The 24,024-nt window shown below is 52.9% G+C and overlaps 1 protein-coding gene across 6 annotated transcripts in view; it reads right to left on the reverse strand.

Annotated features, from left to right (window-relative positions):
* Window positions 1-24,024, reverse strand: part of COL27A1 (collagen type XXVII alpha 1 chain) — a 145,558-nt gene that overhangs the window by 107,851 nt on the left and 13,683 nt on the right. For 5 of the 6 annotated variants that reach the window (XR_014294221.1, XR_014294222.1, XM_082622905.1 and 2 more), the window contains exons 4-7: window positions 16,625-16,678; window positions 12,292-12,345; window positions 2,033-2,086; window positions 490-543 (exon numbers count right to left, since the gene is read on the reverse strand). Coding sequence is in view for 4 of the 6 variants with exons in the window: in XM_082622905.1 (XP_082479031.1) it covers window positions 490-543; window positions 2,033-2,086; window positions 12,292-12,345; window positions 16,625-16,678 (216 nt within the window). In the remaining 2 variants the exon portion in view is untranslated. The remainder of the gene's footprint in view (window positions 1-489; window positions 544-2,032; window positions 2,087-12,291; window positions 12,346-16,624; window positions 16,679-24,024) is intronic. The other variant, XM_082622906.1, reaches the window with a different exon arrangement.

Genomic DNA, 24,024 nt, shown 5'->3' on the forward strand with positions numbered 1-24,024 from the left:
AGTGGAGTCCAGATTCAACTGACCCCAGAGCCCACTCTCTGAACGACCATGCTCCAGGCCTTGCTCCTGGTTTACAGCCCCAGGGGGCTCATGGTCATTCCAGATGGCAGGAGGCTCAGGCCCCTGCCATTCCACCCATGGGAGGAGGAGCTGGGCCAGTGGGGGCTCCCGGCTTTGACAATATTCCCTCCACCACCACGAGCACCCCCAGGATGGCCTCCCTGGAGCAGCTGGGCCCCGAGAGGAAGGGTCACTTCTTGTCACACCTCCTTAACCATGATGGCGGGACCTCCTCCAAGCCAAGGTGCTTCCCACCCTCAGGCAAGCACGGACCCTCGGAAACCTCTCTCCCCTCCGGCCACCAGCCCCCTGCGGAGGGAGCTGGGGAGAGGCAGGTGGGCAGGCGGGCGGCACACGGCACTCCTGCATGAAGACCCCGCTTGCTAGGAAGCCCACCAGGCAAGGCAAAGCATCGACACCAAGGTATACCTTTCGTCCAAGAGGTCCTGGATTCCCAGAGAGCCCAGGCAAGCCCTCGTCGCCCTGAAAAACACAGACAAGGGGGTGAGGTGGGGGAACGGGAGCGGACACTCATTAAATTGAAAGTGTGGACTCCCACAGCCAGTTGTTTGCAAACAGCATTCATGGAGGCTGAGAGGCCTCAGAGGAGACTCAGGGCCTCTGAGAGGGCTGAGGGCAGCTGGGTGGGCAGGGTACCCAGCCCCTCCCCACTTAACTCAGTGGCTCCATTTAATCTGTTTTATATGTTGGACTTTGGCAAAAGGCACCATTTGGGGAATGGGTTCCGCTGTTAAAACCATGTTTGAAAACCATCGCCCTGAAGGACATGCAACCCGTTCCAATCAGGAATCCGCCTCTGCATTCCTGACACCCTCCTTCCCACCCTTGCTGGGCAAGGCGGCTACCCAGTAGGGGGCATTTCTGACACCACCATGAGACCCAGAAGCAGACAATGTAGGAGCGAGAGAGAAGCCTGGGCCCTGCATGTCGTCAGGCCCGGCTGCAGAGCCTGCTCTGCATGGGACCAGCTGCGTGGCCTCCAGCAAGCCGCCCACTGCTGGAGCTTCTGCTTTCTCCTGGGCAAGCTAAGCCTAGCTGCCTGGCCTAGAAGCTTCCAGTGAGGATCCGATGGGGGTGCATGTGGATGTTTACACCCAGTAAGAGTTTGCTGAGTGAAAAAACTTCTCATGAAGATGTGAGTGAATGAGCCACCTGTGCCTCAGAGAAAACAGCCGGAGCTGCCACCTCTAAGTACCCAAGCACTGGAGGCTGGGCTGAGAAGCAGTGTTCTGCCTGTCAGGAGGGCTCTTGGACTGTGTCCAGAAGGAAACCAGACCGACTTGAGGATTCCTTCCAGCGTATGGATGTCTGGGACATTGGATGACCTTACTTGGAGTTCTGGATTCCCCTGCTCCAGCCTGTCCTGCACTCCCTCCAGGCCCCTTGTTTAATTTACAGGGTGGACGCTTCAGGGATGGATGAAGTCCTTTGGCCTAAGCGTTCTCTCCTCCATGGGAGAACCTTCTGGTCTCAGCCCTTCAGAGTTAGGGAGCCCTGAGTCTCCAGCCCATTCCCTTCCCACGTCCTGAAAATTCACAGACCTGTCTGCTCGTACTAACAACCTCAGAGGGGCCTTCGAATGTCTGTTGGAAGCTTCCTGGGCATGTGCTACCAAGAAGCTTCTGGATGCCGAGGGTCACCTAACAGGCTCTACAGAAAACCCACTCAGAGCATTAGGCAAAAGGACATTCACCAAAGGTATGTCCACAGGCAACATTTTTTGTCAGTTTTATTGGTTGCACACCGGAAGAAGGCAGAAGGGAATGGTTTGGGGTGGTGTAGGGGGAGCTGAAGGGGTTTGAGGAGAAAACAGACCCCGTCCTTTTCTACTTCCCACCTCCAGCGTTTGTCACACAGTGACCTCTGTTGGGAGGGTGCACCCCACAGCACGGCAATTTCCCTGCTGTCCAGTCCCCCACTTCCCTGAGCACTGGGGTCCCTGGAAACCTACCTTTGCCCCATCGTGAGCCTTTCCTGGTGAGAGCCCGGGGTCCCCTTTCTGTCCCTGAAACAAAAACAATTCTACTTTGGCCGCCAAGGTGTCTAAAGAGGGTGTCTCCCCACCAACTCTGCTCAACCCCCTGTCCCCTGCTTAAATGCCCTCCCCGCCTACCCCACTCACATTCCTCCACAGGGTCCCCTCCAATCCCAGCCCTTCCCTGCTCCAGCACCTCCCATACTTCCCCACCAGGCCTACTGACAAAGTCCAAACTCCTCCTTGGGTGTCCCAAGTCTTCCGTCATCGGGTCCCAGCCATCCTGTCCAGACTTTGCTTTCCTTCCACCAGCCCAACCCACAGACGGGGTCCCACTGCCCCGTCCCCAGACCACAGTCCTTCCTCCGCCAGACCTTGCACATTCCTCCGGCCGGGTCCTTGCTCAAGCAGTCACTCTCAGCTAGAAAACCACTTCTCAATCACCATTAGCCAGACCATAAGCATTCTCAAGATGCAGCTTGACTGGGTCCTCCCCAACCAACCTGTAGATCCCTGGGCCCAACGTACAGGTGACGCGTTCCCCCCGGGGCTCTCAGACACCCTCTGAGAGATATGTCCCAGAGGCAAGCTTGATTCTTTCTGATTTTCCTGTCCCCTGATGCTCACTTCACCATCTCTAATTACCTAGGACCAGTGCATCAGCAGCCGTTTAATCTGTGTAAAGGCCTTCACAGTTTGCAATAACCCTCACTTCACCAGGTTCCCAGAATAGCCTGATGAAGTGAGCAACGGAAGGGGTATTACCCCATTAACACATTCGGGGAAACTGAGGCCGGGAGAAGGAAAGGGACTGCCCAGGGCCCCAAGCTGAGGCACTGGCAGAGCTAAGACTAGAGCTAAGACCCTGAATTTGTGACTCCCAGCTCTGTGCTCCAGGACGTCCTGGGACCCGACAAGTTAGAACAGGCCGTGAGTAGGGAAGACACTGACAAGCAGGGCGCCCCCAGTCAGAGATAAGCATTCTTTGTGCCAAGCCTATGGGAGGCGTCCCCATCACAAGGATCCCGGCTCCTAAGAGCACGTGCTCAGGAAAGGGCCCAACAACCACATCTCATACAGGGCTGAAGAGGGCTCCTGGCTGTGGGCCCACTCGTTTGAACCAATCTGATTAAATTGCTCAGGAGACAGTCCCTTGGAAAGTCAGTCCCCCCTGCTGTCAACTTCCACGAGCCCCTGATCCCTGTCCCTCACCCTCACTCCCAAGCTCCCTCCCCAATCTGGGTCCTGAGTCAGAAGTCCTGGGGTGAAGCCACGGTCTCACAGTAGGACCTCAGGCAAGTGACTTCACTTCTCTGATCCTGTTTCCTCACCATTAAAATGTGGGCTGCACAGCGCGCACGCACACACACACACAGGCACGCACAGGCACTCATGCACATGGGTGCATGCTCACACACACACACGTGCCTCACATACATACACACGTGCCTCACATACACACACAGGCATGCACACGGCTGCATGCTCATACATGAACACATGCACGCACACACACACATACACGGGCACGAGCACACATACCCGCTGGTATCCAGGTTCCTTGGCAAGGAGCCAGTGGGATCATGGACGTGACACGCAGGCAGGCTGTTTTGGCCAACTTTAGTTCCCATTTGTTTCTTTTCTGCGTCAGGACCCACACCTTCCAAATCCTGACTCAGTCACTCTCCATGAGAAATCACTGCATTCCAAACTGGACAGAGCCTCAAGGAGGGAGGGCGGCCTTCCACTGCTCATCTACCATGCACCCAACACTGTGCCAGGCCCACTCAATGCAGCACCTCACCAGTCCTCTTACACCCACTTACTGCACTGCAGGACCAAGACCGGGGTTCAGGGAGGCCCAGTCACAGCCCGGGGTGACGTGCAGATAGGAGGCAAGGTCTCACTAGGTCTGACTAGGTTCCCAGTCTATCTGACTCCAGAGCCCTCGTTTACAAATGGGAAGCCTAGATGCTTCTCCCATACGCCCTCCCACTGCCCCAGGCTGCAGGCCAGCCCCTCCTTGCTAGGACCCCAACTCTCTGTCCACCTGGGTCCCTCCAGGTCACTTCTGCAGGACTCGCCTCTGCGATCTACTACCTCATGCTGCAGCTGCCCCTGCTGACACTCTCCCACCCTCGGCTGTTCACAGACCCAGTTCCAATGCCTTTTATGTCCATGTGCAAGGTCAGGCCCAGGGCTACCCAGGATTCCAATGGCTAAAAAAGGACAGCAGCTTCTCCCCACCCTGCCCTTGCCCACCTCGGTCTACAGCCAATAGAAGAGCTGGGCTTAAAATGCTCTCAGGGGTGGGCCTTCAAGCATCCTGTTCTGTCATTTTACAAAAGGGGAAACTGAGACCCAAAGAGATGCCAGAGTGGCTCCCTTGCCCAGAGTCCGTATCCAGGTATTTTAGTTACTATGGACTGCTCTCTGCATTCTCGGCAGCCAGCACGGTGCTTGGGACGTAATCCCTGCCCGAGTACAACATCAACAAACACAGGTATTTACTGAACATTTACTATGAGTCACATCTTCAATGCACACAAGGAATACCATGGTGGGGATCAAGACACAGCTTATGCCTGTGGGGACCAATCAAGGGAGAAACCAGAGACCAGTAATGATAATCTTCACTAGCATTTCTTGAGTGCTCTTCTAAGCCTTCAACACATAAATCTATGAGGTAGCAACGATCACTCTCCCCATTTCACAGATGAGGAAACTAAGGCACAGAGAGGGTAAGTGATTTGTCCAAGGTCATACAATTTGTAAGTGGGATTTAGACTCAGGAAGTCTGCTTCCAGAGCCCAAGAGCTTTACATTTCAATACACTGCAGATGAACAACCATGATCCAGTGGTAAGTGGAGTACAGGAGGAAGTAGGGGGGCACTTGAGCCAGACTGAGGGTAAATCAGCCACGCTAAGGCTGGAGGAAGACAAGGAGGGAGCCAGATGAAGTTTGGGCTCCAGAAATGCTCAAGGCACTCTTGGTCAAGTGAAGGTGTGACTTCTGGGATGGAGAAGACTATCCATCTTCCCAGCCAGATTCCTGCAAATTCTCCAGTAAGAGATATAAGGAATAATAAGGTCTAATTAATTGTTTACACATTGGTGAGGATGAGAACCTGGGTGCCAGACCCAGCTCTCCAGCCAACGAGCCCATGTGATCTTGGACAAGCCCCTTTCCCTCTCTGTGTACAGAACAGTAGACTCTGCCTGGACTAGTTAACAGAGACTTGAGGAACTAGAAGATGGTTGGGAAGGTATATCCTAAACCGTAAATGCTACAAAATATAGCAGGGATAGAAACTATGAGCTCCTTTCCTGAAGGTAGGGTTGGAAAGGTGGAGAGAATAGAAGGCTTTGGGTAGATGAGCCCTCAAGAGGGGCTGAAACAAAGAAGGAACAAATCATGAAGGACTGGAAAATTCTGGGCCAGAAGTCCTCTGTGCAAGTCATCTTTTGCAAGACACAAGATCCCGAGTACATAGCATAGGGCCTGGCCCAGGGGAGGCATCATAAAAATATTTCTCAAGTGAGAAAATGAATGAATGGAGTCTCAAGAGACAACTCTAGGGCTGGGATTGGGTCAGATCTGTCCCCAGCCCTGAAAGGTCCTCTGAAGATTCACTAGGTCTTTCACCATCACTACTACCATTTCATATGTTTATAAGTTCTGGCCAGGGCAATAAGGCAAGAAAAACAAATAAGACTACTAAGATTTGAGGAAAAAGAGACAAAAATATGTCTTTTTTTGCAAGTAATATGAGTGCCTGTCTAGAAAACCCAGGAGAACTAACTGAAATACTGTTAGAACTAATAAAATAATTCAGTAAAGGGCATGGTTATAAAACAAACACAAAAGTCCAAATATACAAAGTCAATAGTTCTTTTCAATAGCTGAGAGCCAGCTAGAAAATATAATGGGGGAAATATTCCATTCATAACAGCAACAAAAATATAAAATTTCTAAGAACAAACTTAGTAAGAAAGGTGCAGGGTTTATGCAATAAAAACTATAGAAGTTTATTATGAGATGTTTTAAAAACTCAGCCAAATGGGAAGATATGCCATGGTTTTAGATAGGAAAGTTAATATTTTAAAGATGATAATTCTTCACAAATTAATAAACACATTTAATACAATTCCAAGAAAAAACCCAAGGGAGTTTTTTAAGGAAATTATTAAAATGGGCATAAATTTTATCTGACAGATTAAATAGCCAGAACAATTTTTTTAAGTGGAGGAGGGAGACACACAGCATAAAGTTAATAAATGTCATAAAATAGTATTTTACTAGCAGTATACAAACACAGTAATGAAACATATTTGAATGGCCTGAAAGAGACCCTGGTCTATCATATAATAGTTAGTGCAGGAAAAGTTATTTAATAAATGATGAACTACTGGGGGAAAAATAAAGTTATACCTCATACCCACTCCCATGAAGATTAATTCCAGATGGTTTAAAATCTTAAGAGTACAAATGATATTATAAAATGACTAGGAATATAAGTGAATACCTCTCTGGCCTTACTATGGGAAAGAAATGTCTAAGTATTAAAGTAAAGAACCATACATTCTACATATGGTAGAGCTCTCTCCATACTACCTGACATATTGTAAGTTCCTAATAAGTGTTAGTTATTATTGTTAGTCCAAAAAAAAAAATAGGTAACACTCTCACTTGTGAAAATCATCATGAATAGTCTTAACAGGCAAACAATAAATTTGAAAATACTTGTAAGGTAGATGAAGGCTTAATAAGCCTTCATATATAAATGCAAATAATTTTTACAAGTCAATAACAAAAGATAACATCCTGGGACTTCCCTGGTGGCACAGTGGTTAAGAATCTGCCTGCCAATGCAGGGGACACGGGTTCGAGCCGTGGTCTGCAAAGATCCCACATGCCACGGAACAACTAAGCCCGTGAGCCACAACTACTGAGCCCGCACACCACAACTACTGAAGCCCGCATGCCTAGAGCCTGTGCTCCGCAACAAGAGAAACCACTGCAATGAGAAGCCCACGCACCGCAACAAAGAGAGGCCCCACTCGCCGCAACTAGAGAAGGTCCGCGGGCAGCAACGAAGACCCAACACGGCCAAAAATAAATTTAATTAACTAATTAATTTTTAGAAAAAAGATAACATCCCAACCCCCAAAATAAACAAATTCATAAATGGTGAAATGCAAATGGAAAACAAATGTAAGAAAAACATTCTTCTGAAAGATGATCAATGCAGTGAAGTGAATTGAAAACAATAATGAATTATCTTTTTCAAACATCCTCCTCTAATGCTAGCAGTGGCATGGATTGGTTCAATCTTTCTAGAAGGCAACTGTTAATAAAATTACAGCTAAACACTATATAGCACTTACGGGCAAGGCGTATTTTAAATTATTCACATATATATGTATGCATGTATATATGTGTGTGTATATATATTGATATGTAGATAAATATATAGATATCTCTCTCTCTATATATATATATATAGAGAGAGAGAGAGAGATATTGCTTAACCAACAGTGCTAAAGAGCTATGGAGCTAATAGACTTGCGGCTAAAACTATGGACTTTGGAGTCAGACAGTAGAGGGTTCAAATCTTGTCTCTGACACTTATCAGAAACAGGCTAGTTACTTAGCCACTTTGGATCTTAGTTTTCTCATCTGTGAAATGGGGGTAATAACATCCACCCTGCAAAGCAGGTAAAGCTGTTGGCCAGTCCCTGACTCACAGGCTGTTCAAAATGCAGTCAGTGCCTATCACTGGGCAAGGCCACTGCAAGAGGCCTGCTTTCCTCTTGATACTTTCTAGACTTTTCCACATTTTCTTTAATGAGTAGGCCCTACCTCAGGCATCAGAGGAAGGGGAAAGGGAGGCTGGGGCCTGAGGCCCGAGAATCCTATAAGGTCTGGCTCCAGCTCAGCTTCTAGCAGCTCTGCTAACAGTCACTTGGGTTACTGAGCATGGCCCCTCTTGCCCACCTATTCTCCCCGGGTGCCCAGGGGCCCCTAGTAATCCTGGGTAATTCACTGCAAACCGAGCAGGCCAGAGGAGGGAAGAGGAGGCCGGCTGCCAGGGAGAGTGGGGCCAGGTGCCTCGTTGCCCAGCACAGGCACAGCTGGAGCCCTGCCCGCCTCTGGTCCAGAGCTTCTTATCCCACCTGGGCCCTGCATCCCATCTGACTTCACCTGGTTCAGCATCAGCATCACCATCAGGGCAGCTCCAGGCCTCCCCATTAGTCACCCTTCAACTTGCTGGCCACCGACCAAGCTTCTCAAGCTGCCTAAGTGGCCTTCACAAACCCCCTCTGATCGTCTCACGTCTGCAAAAAACCTCATGCCTTCCTGCTGCTCTTTGGATAAAGTCCAAAAGTCTTAGCACACCCACCAGGCCTGCTGCCCTCCCCAGCCTCCTCCCGCCCCTGGCCTGGTTGCCTCCTGCCCTTCAGACCTTGGTTCAACCTTCCCACCCTCTGGGAAGGCAGGCTTCACCTCCCAGACCAGGTTAATCGCCATTCTGTGGGGTCTCTGAGCACCCAGTGCCTCTCACGTGGAGCCCTTTTCATGGAGTGGTCAGCTTATGTCCACAACGGCAGTGACCGTCCCTGTCTGTGCCCCATTGTAGGCCGGGCACCTTGAACGTGCTGATAGCTGACCACTTACCACAGGCCAGCACTGTTCAACTCAGTTACACCTCATGACAACCCAAGGGGCAGCTACTCTTATTACCCCATTTTCCAGATAAGGAAACTGAGGCATGGGAAGTTCAAATAATTTGCTCACAGTCACACAACTAGAAGGTGACAGAGCTGGGATGGGAACTTCGACCGTCTGGCTCCAGAGTCTGTGCTCTTAATCCCTGTGCTTTCCTGCAGCAATAACTATGGGTCGGTTGGACTCATGACTCAACCCTGGGCCTCCAAGGTCAGCTAATGCCATCCACCCAGGGTTCTGGCTTCTCGGCCTCATTCTCAAAGTCCTTGATCTTGACTCCCTGCGGGACCTGACAAACCCTCTTCTTGATGTGAACGTGGGGCATATGGGTATGTGGTACATGGGGAAAGCCTTGGGCTCTGGAGCAGGCAGGTGGGGTTGAAGCCTGGCTCTGGCCTGTACCAGCTGTGCAGCCCTGACAAGTGTCTTCCGACTGGCAAACCCAAGGACCCGAAATACAGCCCCGCCAGTGCTGGTCACTGCAAGTGACCCCAGTAAGGCATTGGCCCTTTGGGTCTTTGCTCCTCTGTGACCTCAAGAGGGATGAAGTGCCTCACCTTTGCTCTATCTCCCCTTTTGGATTCCTCAATCCACCAGTCTCTCCCGTCCTTAGTCTGGCAGGGGGATCTTTAACCCACAAGGCCAGAAGCTCCCAAGGGCTCAATAAATACAGCACAGGAACGACCACACAGCGACCCGGCCGGACGAAGGGCAGGCTCCCTGCCACCACGCAGACCCTGCCTGTTTGGCTGATTTTTCCAACAAAAGCACATAGTAGGTGCTCGATAAATGTCTGTTGATTGAAGGAAGATGAATGGACGGGGGCCCCAGAGGCAGCTCTCGAAGCCAACACCGTGCGGAAAAGGAGGAGCCTGCACAGAGCCTGGAGGAGGCCAGCCCTACCATCCCACCGGGTCTCCTCCCAGACCCAGAAAGGATCTGGTAAACAGCCAGGACCCTCTCCCCAGAATCACATCTATTCCTGCAGATCCACGACATTCCCTTCCAATCTTGGGTAAGTCAGGAATTCCATCCGGGAAGAGCCTCCCTTTAACCCTGTCCCGGCCAAGCCACAGATTGAGAGCAGTCCAAGGCCAAAGCCCAGCCGACTGGGCCTCCCATCCAACTGATCTGTCCTGGATCCACCTCTGCTCACTCCTTAGACTCACAACCCAGTGTCCAGGTAAAGGGCATGACTCTTGCCCTTGGCATGTTATGCAAGTTCTAATGGGAGAAGAAGACTCCCGCTCCAGTGTATTTTCTGGAACCCTCACCCTTATTTGTTTACACAGAAGCAAGCTGGAAGCCTATCCGTGAGGCCCTGAGTCCCCAGGTCCCAGCTCCACGTGGCAGCAGGAGGGGTCACCTGCTGGGTCTGAGCCTCACTCACCACACCCAGAGCTGCTGCCGAAAGTGGCGAGAACAGCAGCTGGTGGGTCCTCCTCCGGCCTCTGCACATCTGCTGGCAGGATGGGGGTGGGCTGCAGGCCAGACTGGAGCTGAGGCGCTGCAGTGTGGGGGAGCCTGGACCGGGGAGAAGCTGATGGAGCATCTGCTGCCACAGAAGCAGGGGGTCACGTTTGGGGGCAGTAGGGAGGGAGGACCAGACAGTCCCAGGGCAGGCCAAGAAAGGCGTGTTCCTGAGCAAACCTGGCAATCAGAACAGCTGCCAATCCTCAGCCTCTCGAAGTACGCCATGGCCTAGGAGACCGGAGGCCTCTGCAAAGTAGAAGTCTTCCAAGGAGCTCCCCTCTCTCTGCCTGACCCATGGGGACAGGTGCCACTGCCATTTCTTAGACAGTGTCTTAATCCACCTGAGCCTCAGTTTCCCCATCTGTAAATGGGTGCAATATCTCCCCCTATCATCTAATGATGATATCATTAGGTCTTTGTGGGGATCAAATGAGACAGGCTACGTGAAGTGCATGCAGAGTGCCTAGCCCACAGTAAGGGTCCAATACACGGTGCTTATTATCATCAGTGTTTGCCTTGTTAAAACCCACAGCACCTCCAGGCAGCTGCTGGCCCCTAAGCACCTGAGGCCTCTCTGCTCGCCTTCCAAGGAAGGACCCCAGTCCAGCCCTGGCCGAAGCCACACACCTACAGGGGCGGAGGCAGGGGCTCCCGCAGCTGTGTGCAAGGGCTCTGCGCTGGCACTCTGGTGCCACATCGTCATACATCCAGGGCTACTTGTGTACATTTGTCCCAAACTTCCGGACAAGGTGGGCAGAGGAACTCTGCCCTAGGAGTCAAGCCTGGCCTTTGGAGGATGCTCAACTATCAACTGCTGCATGAGCTGGGGCCAGTCAGTTAATGGCCTTCCTCAAGCCACTAGCCCTTTGTAATGCGTTATCAAAGAAGGACCCTGAGCCCAGGCCAACCAAGGCCCAGGGGTGCGCTTCACCTGGCCACTCCACAGCTGACAGCTGGGCAGACCCTCTGCCTGTCCTGGCCTGCCCCACACTCTTCGGCACGGTTGCTGTGCTCTTGGCTTCCCCGAGCCTGTGTCTTCCTTCCCCTCCTCCTATTTCTCCAGCCATCACACGAGGCTTCTCCCTGTAACCTAAATAATGCTGGCCCCGTATTTTTCCTGGTGCTTCTCAGTCCATGCCCCGCCCTGGATAGCTCTGTTCTCCGCCGGTGCTCCAGGAATGCACCAAGGCGCCCTGGGGCTGGAGCCCCCGACACTCATCAGAGTGCCAGTCATGTGGGTTTCTGGTCCCATCTAAAGTCCAGAGGTGGCATCTCTGTGCTGGCCACCTGCCAGGGCTCTATCTGCAGCTCAGAGTTCTCCTGAGTTTCAGAATGTCCGCGAATTATCTCCACCAGGCCAGTCTACAGATTCCCAAATGCAACATTCCTTCTTCCGGTTCCTCGATTTGGCTCCCTAGGCTAACACCAGGGAGTCACCATCTCTCTCCTCTCGCCCATCACCGAGTCCTCCCTATCTCACCTCCACATTGTCAAGGCGCCCACTCCCCTCCTCCCACACCCCTACGCTGGCCTGTATCACCCCAGGTCTCCCTGCCTCTGCTCTGGTTCCCCGCCCCCCCAGTCCATCTTCCACACGGCATCCGGGGTCTTTCTCAAACATGATCTTTCCACGTCCCTCCCGAGCTCAAAACTTGACATGCCTCCCCAGGGTGTGTCTTATGACCCAGTAACACGTACTTTCGAGCTGGACCTTCACAGCCTTCCCTATTTAGCAGCAAATGACCTTTCTTCCCACTCCCTTTGAGGGCCTTAGGTTCCAGCTGCCTTTCTCCCACTCAACCCCTCCCCACTAGAAGCTAAACTCTTAACCCCTCACTGTGTCTCCAGCCCGGTACAGGGCCTAGCACCTGGGAGGCACCAGGGAGTGCTTGTGGCCTGGATATGGATCCTCCACAGTGACCCTGAGGCCTGACCACCAGGAGCCTCTAAGAAAAGAAGCTCCCCCAATGCAGCCCTAACCCCAGCATCCATACCACGGCTCTCCCTCCAGACCCCACAGCAAACACTCACTTTGGCTCCAGGAGGGCCGGGGAGGCCTGGATTTCCATAAGGCCCAGGAGGACCCTGAAAGGGAAAAGAAAAAAGAGATGAGGGGAAAATAGGGGTCATCCCACTTCCTAGAGCAGGGCCTGGCACTTCCGCCCACCCATCCGCTGGGTCTTCCCTAGCCAAGTCTCAGCAGTCTGGCCATGGCAGCTGCTTGCAGAAAGGCTCCCCTGACACCTGGCCCCGTGCTAAGCACTTTCCCTGCATTATCTCACTTTATCCTATTAACCCAAAAGGTAGGTGCTACCACGATTCCTATTTTCAAGATGAGGAAGCTGTTGCTCAGAGGGGTTTATAACTTTCTCAGGTCACCCAGCTGCTAAGGGGCAAAGCTGGATCTCAACCTTAGATGTGTGGCTTCAGAACACAAGCCCTTAACCCCTGAATGTGACCACCTTTCTGTACGCTCTCCACCTGGCCCCATCAGCCCCTCCCACACTTACTTCCTCGGGCTCAGAGCACACCTAGCTATTTGCTGCCCTGACCATGCCTGGTATGTATACTTCCTCTCTGTATCACTTTTGTCATGCTGTTCCATCATCTGGCATGCCTTTCCCACCCATCCCCTCCAGCTGAAACCCAACCCATTCTTCAAGGCCTGGCTTTAATGCCACGTCCTCCAAGGAACCTTCTGGGACTCTTCCTGCTAAAGGGAACCTCTCCAGACTTCAGACTCCAACTGGACTCTGTATGAGCCTCTGGAGTTGCGAGCCCAGTCAAGGGAGCACTTGGCCGCTCTGAACAAAGGGGCATCCCTCCTGTGGCCACAACACGTAGTCAGAGCTCTCCCTTAGATTCCTACATGCTCTGAGCTTACAGGGTCCCCCAGGGACCATGAAGCAGCTGGGAAGACTGAACTCAGAGAGTCAAAGAGTCTTGGCCAAGGTCACACAGCAGAGTAGTGGCCAAGAGAGGGCCGGGACCCAGTTTTTTGGCTTCAAGTCCAAGGCTTATTCGTGGCACTGGATTTTCCCAGGCCATATTTGAATCTCCCTTACAACAGCTGGGGCCTTATGTCCACTTTCTCTGCAAAGGCCCTGAGCTAGCGTCCTGCAGCCCAGTAATATAAACAGTCCTAAGAGTTGAGTACTTTCTGGGGGTCTTTTGTCCAACAGGAATAATCTGAGGCACTGGGGATGGAGACAGGAACCTCGAGGGGTGCCCCCTACTACAACAGCCTCTAGACACACTGCCCTTGTCCCTGCCCCCTCTTGACTCATCTGGCTGTGTATGCATTTGCTTCCTTCCTCTCTCTTCAAGGCCAACTTCCCAGCTGCAGCCTGTCGCATTCTGCCCAAGGCACCTCCCTCTTCCTCCATGCCTGAGCTGGGACCCTCCCCTTCTCCATCCATGTGGAGGAGGAACAGAGCTGAGAGGCTCACTCAGTCTGGGGAATTTATAACGGTGTCATGGGTGACCTCCAAAATGATCAACCCTCCAGCCCCTTCCCAATATTTCACCAAACGCTGTCTCCTGGCACCTAGATGCAATATGGTCCCAGTTCTGAGCCTTCCCTCTCTCCAGCCTCAGTCTCCCCATCAGTTCCACGAACGACAGGGACTCATGGCGTCTAAGGAATCTGGAAGACCTCAGAGCTTCTCCCCAGCCTGGGCTCCTGGGATCTAACTTTAGAGCTCAGCCTGCATTGGGAAGAGGTTGGACGGGGGGTGTTTGAGGAGGGGACCTTCACATCTAGCATCCCAGCACCAGGCATGGGCTGTGCCGGGCAATGTCAAGATGGACTACCTCTCCCCAGTTGTGCCCCCAGCTGCCCTAAAGATGGAGGGATAGGGCTTCCCTGGTGGCGCAGTGGTTGAGAGTCCGCCTGCTGATGCAGGGGACGCGGGTTCGTGCCCCGGTCCGGGAGGATCCTACATGCCAGGGAGCGGCTGGGCCCGTGAGCCGTGGCCGCTGAGCCTGCGCGTCCGGAGCCTGTGCTCCGCAATGGGAGAGGCCACAACAGTGAGAGGCCCGCGTACCGCAAAAAAAAAAAAAAAAAAGATGGAGGAATAGAGCGCTCGGCTGCCCCATGTGCAGCTTGTGAAGGTGAGGGCTTCCTGCTTTCCAGTCCCCACTCCTCCAGCCCTCTCCAGCCACTGCCTTGCAGAGAAATGAATCACATAGTTGACTGGGAGCCAAGCAGACCGACTCTACAAACGCTGCAGCCCAGAAAGCCGAGTGGAGGGAGGGGCCTAGGGATTCCCCAGCATCCCTCGATGGGTCGAGGGAGTATGCAGAGGTGGAAAGGGGCCAGCCACAGAGCTTTGGAAGACCTCAGATAAAACCCTGACCCTCCCTGAGCCCCAGAACCACCATCTGTACAGAGGAACTGGGATTGTTTAATCCCAGCATTCTATTATCTTTGGCATTTTATGATCTATGGAATTTCCAGTCTAGAAATAGGGTGATGGGCCGCAGGGGGTGGGGAGTACTCCGAAAGCCTGAGAGGGATGTCAGGAGAGTCATTCCCTCACTTGTGCAATTTCAGAGCTGGAAGGAACTTTGGATGGAAATGCCTTACCATGATCCAGTGTTTTATAGATGTGGAAACTGAGGCCCAGAATAGGGAAGGGACTTGCCTAAGGTCACACAGCTTCTTGGGGGAAATGCTCTTGACTCCCAGACTAGAACCCATCAGTAACCATTTGCCCAGCACCTTCTGCACGCAGGGTACTCTGCTAGGCATTGGGTGAAAAAGAAAAGTCAACAGGGCCTGTTTCTGGCCCAGAGAGGCTCAGTTGAGTTGATGGAAAAATTAGCGCAACAGGTAGTTTAAGAGTCAGGCTGTCTGCTGCTCTGGAGTCTGACTGTCCAGGTTCAATCCTGGCTCTGGCATTTACTCTGTGTTTGAATTATCCAAAGCAACTGAACCTTTCTGAGCCTCAGTTTCCTCACCTGTAAAATGGAGATAGTATTGGAACTTACTTATCGGGAAGGCTGGGAAGATGGGATGAGATCCTGCATACGCCACCCAGGTGACAGAGTTCAGTGGTCAGTGTGAGCTTTTACAAAGGGATCCATGCCATCTAGAGGGGCAGTTAACTGCCGCAGGAGCCCCAAGAAGGAGGTGATCATCAGAAAACGAGGTGGGATTTGATCTGAGCCATGGATGGAGGAGGAATTTGCAAAGGAGGACACGCCAGGTCAAGAGGACAGTCCAAACAAAGGCACAGAGGCTAGGGGCTCAGGAGGAGTTTGGAGGCTCAGGCAGACTGCTACGTCCAGGGGCCTCATCCTGGTCCCAGGCTACAAGGTCCCTTGGCCAGCATTGTCCATGATACCTCTGTGGTCCCCAGTTCTGGGCAAGTGCTCCATGGAGACTCCAAAGCCAGGAGGAAATGCTACTTCAGACAGAAGATTCCAGAGCCCTGGGCCCAGGGAGCACAGGGCCAGGTCTGGAGGGAACTAGGGCTCGAGTAATTGCATAACCAGAACCGTCCGCTGGGCTCAGAGCTAAAAATATGCCCCAGGCAGCTATCTCTGCCAGGGCCTCGCCAGGCCCCCAGCGTGGGAAAGGCTGATTCAGCCTGGGCACAGATGCCAGGCGCCATGAGTCTGAGCCCTCTTGGGAAAACGACAGATTTCTCTCCAAGAGGACCCCTAAGAGTCCCAGTATTACATGGTTAAGAGCCTGGGTTCCAGTCCGAGCTCTTCCATTTCCTAGTAATTCGGTTTTCTCATCCCTAAAATGAGAGTGGTCATACTGGCCCAGGGGGGTCCTGGAAGGAGAGGGGATCAAATAAGACAGCATTAAGTGACATGCCAGGCATAACAGACCAGAGCTGTTTTTCACTCCGAGGTTCCGGCTAGCTCCTATCAGCCACCAAAGCCCTGCCAAGCCATTCTCCAGACTTTGGTTGGACCTCTCAGCATGGGAAGCTCACCCCGTCCCTGGCACGGCCCATCTGGTTGCCTATGTCAGCATCGCTACCCCAGGTTGGCCCAGCAGAGATGGGAAGATGGATGCAAGTGTCATGCTCTCCCAAGTCAGCTTTTTTCCTGGACAAACGCCAAAGCCCATCAGCTGAGGGGGTGGGCAGAAACCCCTTCTCTACTCCAGGCTGCCAAGGGTGATACCCACAATAGCCAGCATAGATTCTTCAAGAGGTTCTGACTGTCCCATGCCACGTCTGGCCACACAGTGCCCCCTAAGAGCCCTACGTCCACTCCAATGGACAAAGTGGAAGATGGGTGCCAGGCAGCTTGAGGACACACAGCAAAGCTGAGACTTCAGGGGCAATGGGGTACAGGACACAGAGCCTACCAGAACTCAAAAGGACAGCGCGTGATCACTTACCCGAGGACCGCGTGCACCAGGAGGTCCAGGGAGCCCAGGCAGCCCAGGGGGACCCTGAATAAAAAGCAAGAAGATAGCATCAGTGCCCAGTGGCAGAAGAGAATGGAATCATGTAGTCATTCAACAAACCTATCCAGAGCTCTGGGTATGGAAACCCTATGGTTGAGAAGAGGGATCCCTTGAGGTACCTACCTGAGGAATGCATGCTCTTTGGGGCTTTCAGGCCGTTGCAGCTGCTGTTTCTTGGTCTTTGAAGCGCTCATCTTTTATTACTCAACTAACTTAGGGTGTCGCCTCCTCCAGGAAGCCTTCCCTGATCCCTCCCCTAAGTTGGGCCAAGTCCTCTCTTTCCCTCGGCTTTAAAGGCCACTGTATTATATTTGGGGAATTATCTGCTTAGAAGCCTGTCACTCCCACTAGACCATGGTCTCCTCAAAGGAACTAGTGGGATGAGTCATCTCTCTCCCCAAGGCTCAGCCAAATGTTTGATAAAATAAAACAGCAAGAGATCTCAGAGTTCAGCCAAGTTATCTGCAGAGCCTCAGCAGAGAAGGGACTTGTCCAAGGTGACACCAGCATCTCTGCACCACGGAGAGGCAGTGTAGCATAAAGGGTGTAAGCAAAGACTGTTGCATCAGACAGGCCTGGGTTCAAATCCCAGTGCTGCCACCTACCAGCTGGGTTTGGGCAAGTTTCTTAACCAGCCTGTGCCTATAAAATGGGGGTAATAATGCCCTCCTCATAGGATTATCGCGAGGATGAAATGAGATGGTCAACATAACACAGTGCCTAGTATGCAATCGTCACTCAAATGTTCCATCTATTCCAGTGGTCACAGCCGGGTCCAACCTACATCACCATGCCCTGAGAACCTGCAACAGCCCGCTCACTTGTCTCCCTGCCTCCACCCTCTCCCCGCTCCAGTCTTCCTGGTTCACCTTCCCAAAGCATTCCCTTGCTCAACAATATTCAATGGCTCCCCATTTCCCACATAAGATGGGCCTAACCCTGCAGCATGGCATTCAGGGAGCACCTGTCTGGCCTCACTTCTCTTCCCTTCCCATAGGAAGCAAGTCAGCCCAGCAGACTTACTCAACTGCAGTCTGACCTTTGTTCAAATCCTGGTCTTGCCACTTAATAGCTGGAGACTTGGTGCAAGGCCTTCAGCCTGAGTCTCCACGGTCCTCCTTTACCATAGCTACTGTCCTGTCTACCCCAAAGGAGTGAATGAGGATTGATTAACTACGTGCCTGATGTAAAGAACTGAACACAGAGCCTTCAAAGGAAGCCAGGCTTTCAAGGATGTGTGAGGCCTGGGGAATTCATTTGTTTCAAATAACCATCAACGAGATTCCAGGTTTCCTGCCCAGCGTTAAAATCGGTGTTGAAAACCCAGTACGATTTGGCTGGTAATTAATCCAGATCTCACGCTGGGCAGCCTTGATTCACAGTTCTGGTCTGTGAACACCACGTGCTTGCTTGTCCATAAATAAAAATCAGAAGAGAGATCCAGACAGACAGATATGGGTACCAAGGCCCCAGGGTCACTGGAAAGAGCCCCGGCTGGAGGGAGGGAGGCTGCTGCGTGACCTAGTGCAAGTCCTGGCCATCTGAGCCTCCAGGTACCTCTGGCCAAACTGGCAGCAGGCAGCATTCCTTCCATCCAGAGCCCAGGGGCTGGGTGGACAGTTTCTAGTCTTATATCTACCTCTGGGAGGTTGAGATTCAGGGCCAGCCTACTCTCTGCTCCTCCATGGGAAGCAGTAGAATACAGTATAAGACAGGGACCTGGGTCCACACTGGGCGCCCTCAATTACTAGCTGTGTGGCTTTGGGCCAGCTCCCTCCAGCCTCCAAGGCTTCATTCCTTAACTGTAAAATGAGGCTGTACCAGCACCTAGCTGACAGATCATCTGTAAAAAGTGCAAATTCTAGTGCCTGGTACACAGTTAATGCCCAGAAAGTTACTGCTGTTTCTGGTAAGCAAGCTGCTGGAAACTCCCCAACTCAAAATTTTAAGTCACCTTCCTCAGCATCTGTTTGGGGGGAGAGCAAAAGATTTCCCTTCCTAGAAGGTCCTCCTCGGCCCTATTCTTCCAGGTGACCCAGAATCAAAGGGAAATGCAGGGGGCTGAGGCCAAGCATTACTGCAGGTATCTTTTATCATGACCGAACCCTTTTCACGGATGAGAAATCACAGAGAGGCTTGGAGAGGCAAAGTGACGTGTTCAAGGCCACACAGCTAATAGGTAGAGCCTGGATTCAACCAAGGATCATTTAACTTGTTCTCTTATCCTGGGCAGCTTCCTCACAATCTTGGCCAGGTGCGTTGTGATTAGGTGTGCAACCTTGGGTAAGTCCCTTCCCCTGTGTGGGCATCTGTGAAATGACTATCCCAGAACCTTCCCAACACTGGCGTTCCCTGAATTTCTGTGGTGATTTCCTCCTCTAGGTTTTCCAGTGGGAGAGAAACAGTGAGATCACGTCCATCTCCCAGAGAAGGTGGCCAAGGCCCGGAGGGGTGAAGGCTGGTGCAGGCCTCCAGGGAGGGACAGTCTCCATGGGGTGTAACTCCCTGGTGGACCCTGGGAGGGCCACCACTGCAGTGGCCTGGACACACCCTCTTGGCACTTCTCCTGCCCCAGAAACGGGGGCATCCAGCCTGGAGTCTGACCTCATCCTTGACATCTGCAAAACAGACTCTAAGTGCCAGGCAGGACCCACGGCCCCTCCTGGTGATGTCAGTTCACAGCCGGACTCCTTGACATGGCAGCCCAGCCGCCCAGCTGTGGCCCCAGGCAGGCCTGACCCTCCCACACTCAGTGAGGCTGGTTGCCCCCTGCCCTTCTCGCTTGATCCGAGACCCTGCCTGCTCACCGTGCAGTGGAAAAACGCTGCCATTTCTTTCCAGGGCCTGAAGCCTGAGCGGGTGACTCCGGGATGATTCACAAGGCTGGGGTGGGATTTTTCCACTCCACGCTGCAAACAACGGGGCCTCTGAGAGGGCCTGGAGCGGAGGGGGAGGGGAGCGGGGGCTGCAGGCCTGTCTGGGGGAGGTGGACGAGGCCTGGGCTCGGGGCTCACGCAAACAGAGCCATGGAAACAACCAAGCAGCCGCTCTGGGCTTCCCCCAAGGGTCCTGGCCTCCAACAGGCAGGCCTAGGGGAACCCCATCCCCCGGAACAAGTCCACCCTTGTGTCCAGCTGCAATAGCCCGCCTGCCAAACCTTGCAGAAGGAAGTAAGTCCTGGCTGGCATGGCCCCTGGCAGCAGGCAAGGAGAGGTTTCGCAGGCCTGGGATCTGGGAGACCTGAGTCCAGTCCTGAGCGTGCTGCTAACAGCCAGGTGACCCTGAGCAATGACCTTTCATTCTCTGGGCCTCTGCTCAGTGCCTGCTGCCTGGTGGGGGAGGCAGGAGATCTTAAAAGACCCTCCCATCTCTAACCATCTGAGCTCACGATTATTCCCAAGGTTAGCCCAAAGGGCACTGAGCTTTCCCCAGTCTCTGTCCTAGGGAAGGACCTACTGGGACAGGCCTTGAGCAGATTACTTCATCTCCCTAGGCCTCTGGGTCTCAGTTTTCCCAGCTGTAAAATAGGAATACAATACCCTTTTTTTTTTTCCCCCAAGTTAATGTATACACCTGCTGGTTATTCTCCATTTGCTCCCCAGATCCATTCTGTGCCCTGGGAAGCTGACCTCTACAGGCTGCACTGCCAGGCTTCCCTGCTCTCTGCTTCTGGCTGAGTTTGGTCAATGGGAGGCCCCAGCAAGAAACTTCTTCCAGTAGAAGGAGAGGGTGGGTGGGGTATTTCTCTCCCTGCTCCCTCCTTGCTGTGCTATAGTTTGGTCCCAGCTCCTGTCCGAGACCCCTCTTCATACTTTAACTCCCACTGGCTTCTAGCAACACCTTCCTCCCCTTGTAATTCACGTTGGACCCCATGTGCTTCTCCAGCCCCTGTTGATTCCTTTGATGATGCCAACACCTCTGTAAATAATGCCTTCCTTAAACTCTCCTCAATTACCCTGTTCTCTGCCTGGGGTCACAGGATACAGCACGCAAACTGCTTAGCACAGAGCCTGGCACGCAGCAGGAGCTCAAAAATCATATGCAAGGACAAAACAAAATGCCCCTCCATTCGCCTGGATTCTAGATGATACCAGTGTAAGGGGTGAATTGCTCAAGATCTAGCCCTGATTCCTAACTGCCAATGGCACGAAGGCCCTCCTGTGCCAGAACCTCTTGGTTCTCTTAGGGCAACAATGCCCCTACCTCAACCATTTGCACATCAACAATCAGCCACAAACATCCACTGGAACCCATATGCTAAAGCTGGGTGCTTTACGCCTCTCATCTCAGACAACCCACACAACTTTGGAAAGGTAGGTGGTACCATACCCTTGTTTTACAGAGGCCAAAAACTGAGGTTCAGAGAGGTTAAGTGACTTGCCAAAGGTCACACAGCACCTAGAAGGCACTCATTCAACATTTGTTGAAAGAATGAAAAGATGGCTGGATAAGGGAATGGTTCAAACCCAGGTCATTCCAAATCCAAAGTCTGTGTGCTCTTGCCCTACAAGTGCCTCCTTACCCCACCGGCAGCAAAGATCTGTGTAACCTCAAAGAGCCTGGCCTGCGTGTCAGGACAACCTGTTTTCCGTAAGGATCAAATTCCTTCATTCATCTCCCAGATAGTCATGGACCATCTGCTGTGGGCCAGGCACTCGGCCGGGTCTCCCTGAGGTGACGCTTGGAAAAAGTGCAAGGGCGTGCAAATGCCAGCAGCCTGATCGTGAATAAATAAGGCCTTGACTCGCCTCCTCCTGGGCGTGGGGCTTCTGTGCAGCTTCTGTGCAGCCTCTGTGAACCACAGCTTCCCCGCCCCTAGTCACCCGGGGCCAAGCTCAGCTTTTCCATGTTCCCCTTGCTCCTGGGGCTCCCACAGAGCTCCCTCCCTCAGTGCTACAACTCCTGGCAGGCCTGGGTCCACAGCTCTATCTCAGCTTCTGCCAGTCTGTCCCGTGCCCCTCGAGAACCATGCAGAACTGGCCAGACACAGCCTTGAACACCCTCTCTCAGGCTCTGAAAGGTCCTGCAGTCATTTCTAAGAAGGGAGATCTCCCAACACTGGGTCATAGAGGGGAGACAGCCCCAGGGAGAGGAAAGAAGTTCCCCAAATCACCCAGCAAATCGAAAACTCCAAGGCACCTGGAGATTCCTCAACTGGCTTCCTCACAGGAGGTGGGAGCTATTACCTTCTGCAGAAACCAAAGCTTAGAGTGGGTTGGGGCCGCAGAGCTAGTAAGGAGTGGAGCCAGGATTTAAACCCAGGTCTGTGTGTGCCCAGACTGGGGACAATTAAGCCCCATGTCCCGGGCAGCACAGCTTCTCCTCTGCTGGGGTTAAGATCCTGAATGTATCTGAGGGTTTGCGGCGGGGATAAGAGGAAACAGAAGGAACACGAGTTCTTGTCACTGCTGTTCAAAGATGCCACCTCAATGAATAATTTCTGATATCTGGTGAAATATAAATGACCAGTTCACCACCAGTTTGCCACAGCGGACTGGACAAAGCTTCTAGAAGCTTCTTGGTTCCTACTGGAGTGAGACTAGGTTCCGAGGCAGGATGGCACCCGGGCACACTGATGTCTTCCCTCTTGCCCTCATCTGCTCTGGGCTGGAGAAGAAGGAAGAGCCATGGTCCTCGCTGAAGCTGCATCCCAGCTCCTCCTGCAAGAACATGCTGCGTGCCCTTGGCCAAGTCTTTTGTCTCCCCAACCCTGGTCCTCTCATCTGTAGAGGAAGGGTTAGTGCACACATCCTACCCTCCTGGATCAGTTTCTACAAGGTCCTAAAGGGAGATGCCACGTGTGTGGAAGTAACTCATGAACGTGATAGGAATAGAAACAAAAGATTTTTTAGACACTGAACTCTTCACTTGAGACCAAGGACAGGGCCTGACACAGCTCTGAAGCCCGCAGCCTCTCAGCCCTGAGTCCTAGGGTCTCAGAGCAGACACTCGGGGGGGGGGCGGGGACTGGAATGTGCTGATCTTGGAGTCTGGAGCTGGGGCGTACACTTCAGCTCTGCCTGTGTGGCTTCTGAGTGAATCCTGGCCCTTTCTGGACACAGTGTTGAGGCTCCTGACCCGCCCAATGATGAGGGTGAACTGAATGGTCCCTAAGCATCCGTCCCCTGAACAGGTCAACTCCAGCACCTTCTTCGATCAGGGGGGAAGTTCAAGACCAGATCTGGCAGGAGGCCTCACCTCCTGCTGACCCACGTCACCAAAGCCCAGGAGAAAAGTACGAGGCTCAGGCACCCGAAAGGCCCAGCGGCAGAGTCTACACCCTGAAAACCTGCTTCTGCTCCAGTTCTGCTGGCTTGGACACGGCCTCCCTCATTCCACATCACACACGGCCTTGGGGGACAGGGTTGGCCTCCTCCACTCGGCGGGGTGGAGACCCTAAACTTCCCCCCCCCTATCAGAGAGGGACAATTCACCCCCTTTCGACCTCACAGCCCGTGAGGCCAACGCCTCCACAGCTTGGGAAACTGAGCTATCACGGGCCAAAGGTACCTGGTGCCTGAGTAGGACTGGGTAGCCTGGAGGGGTGAGAAGGGTTTCTCCTGCTTTCCTCGGCTCCCCACTCCACACCCTGCCAAGTTCAGAACACGGGACTTGAGCAGAATGTTGACATAATTGCAAAGCAATGCATACAATTTCCGTAAGTTCTACAATATGGTTATAATAAAAACGGGCTCTCGGTCCCCTTGGAGACAGGCTGAATAAATATTATTCCTAATGATTATTAAAACTCATTAAGTGTGTTTGTAAGGCCTGGGAATTCCCAGTATCTGCCACTGTCTCCAAATTGCGGGGAGCCTAACCCCAAGCACAGAGCCTGGTGGGCGATCCGGCCCCGGGAAGGAGGAACCCACACGGTGGTCATCTCCAAGGAAGGAGAACAGAGCAGAGGCCCGAGCTTTCTGGAAACTCCATCTCATCATTCCCCACCCGGAGGAATTGGCCTCCAGCTGCAGAAAGGTCGCTGCCCCTGGAGACAGTCCCAGGCATGCCGGAGGCATCGACCCCGAGACCGTTTCCTGCACGTGGAATGTTCCTTCTCTCTTCCTTGACTGCTTGGACTCACCCTGACCCTCCTTACCCCAAACTCCTCTACCAGGGGCCACAAATCAAATGTCTACAGGAGCCAGGCAGGTAACAGAAACAAGATGAAAGGACTGGGTTTGAAGGCCAAGCGGGAGACGTGTGGGCAGGCACACACAGGAGGGGGCCTGTCCTGTCTAAAGCAGCAGCCCTGACCCGGCCGCAGCCCATGGGCCACTGCATCTCTCCCTCTTCCAAGAAAAGCCGCTCACCCAGTCTTTTAGAAGAAA

Source organism: Mesoplodon mirus (genome assembly GCF_964341445.2).
Source record: "Mesoplodon mirus genome assembly, chromosome: 1".
Taxonomy (NCBI): Eukaryota; Metazoa; Chordata; class Mammalia; order Artiodactyla; family Ziphiidae; genus Mesoplodon; species Mesoplodon mirus.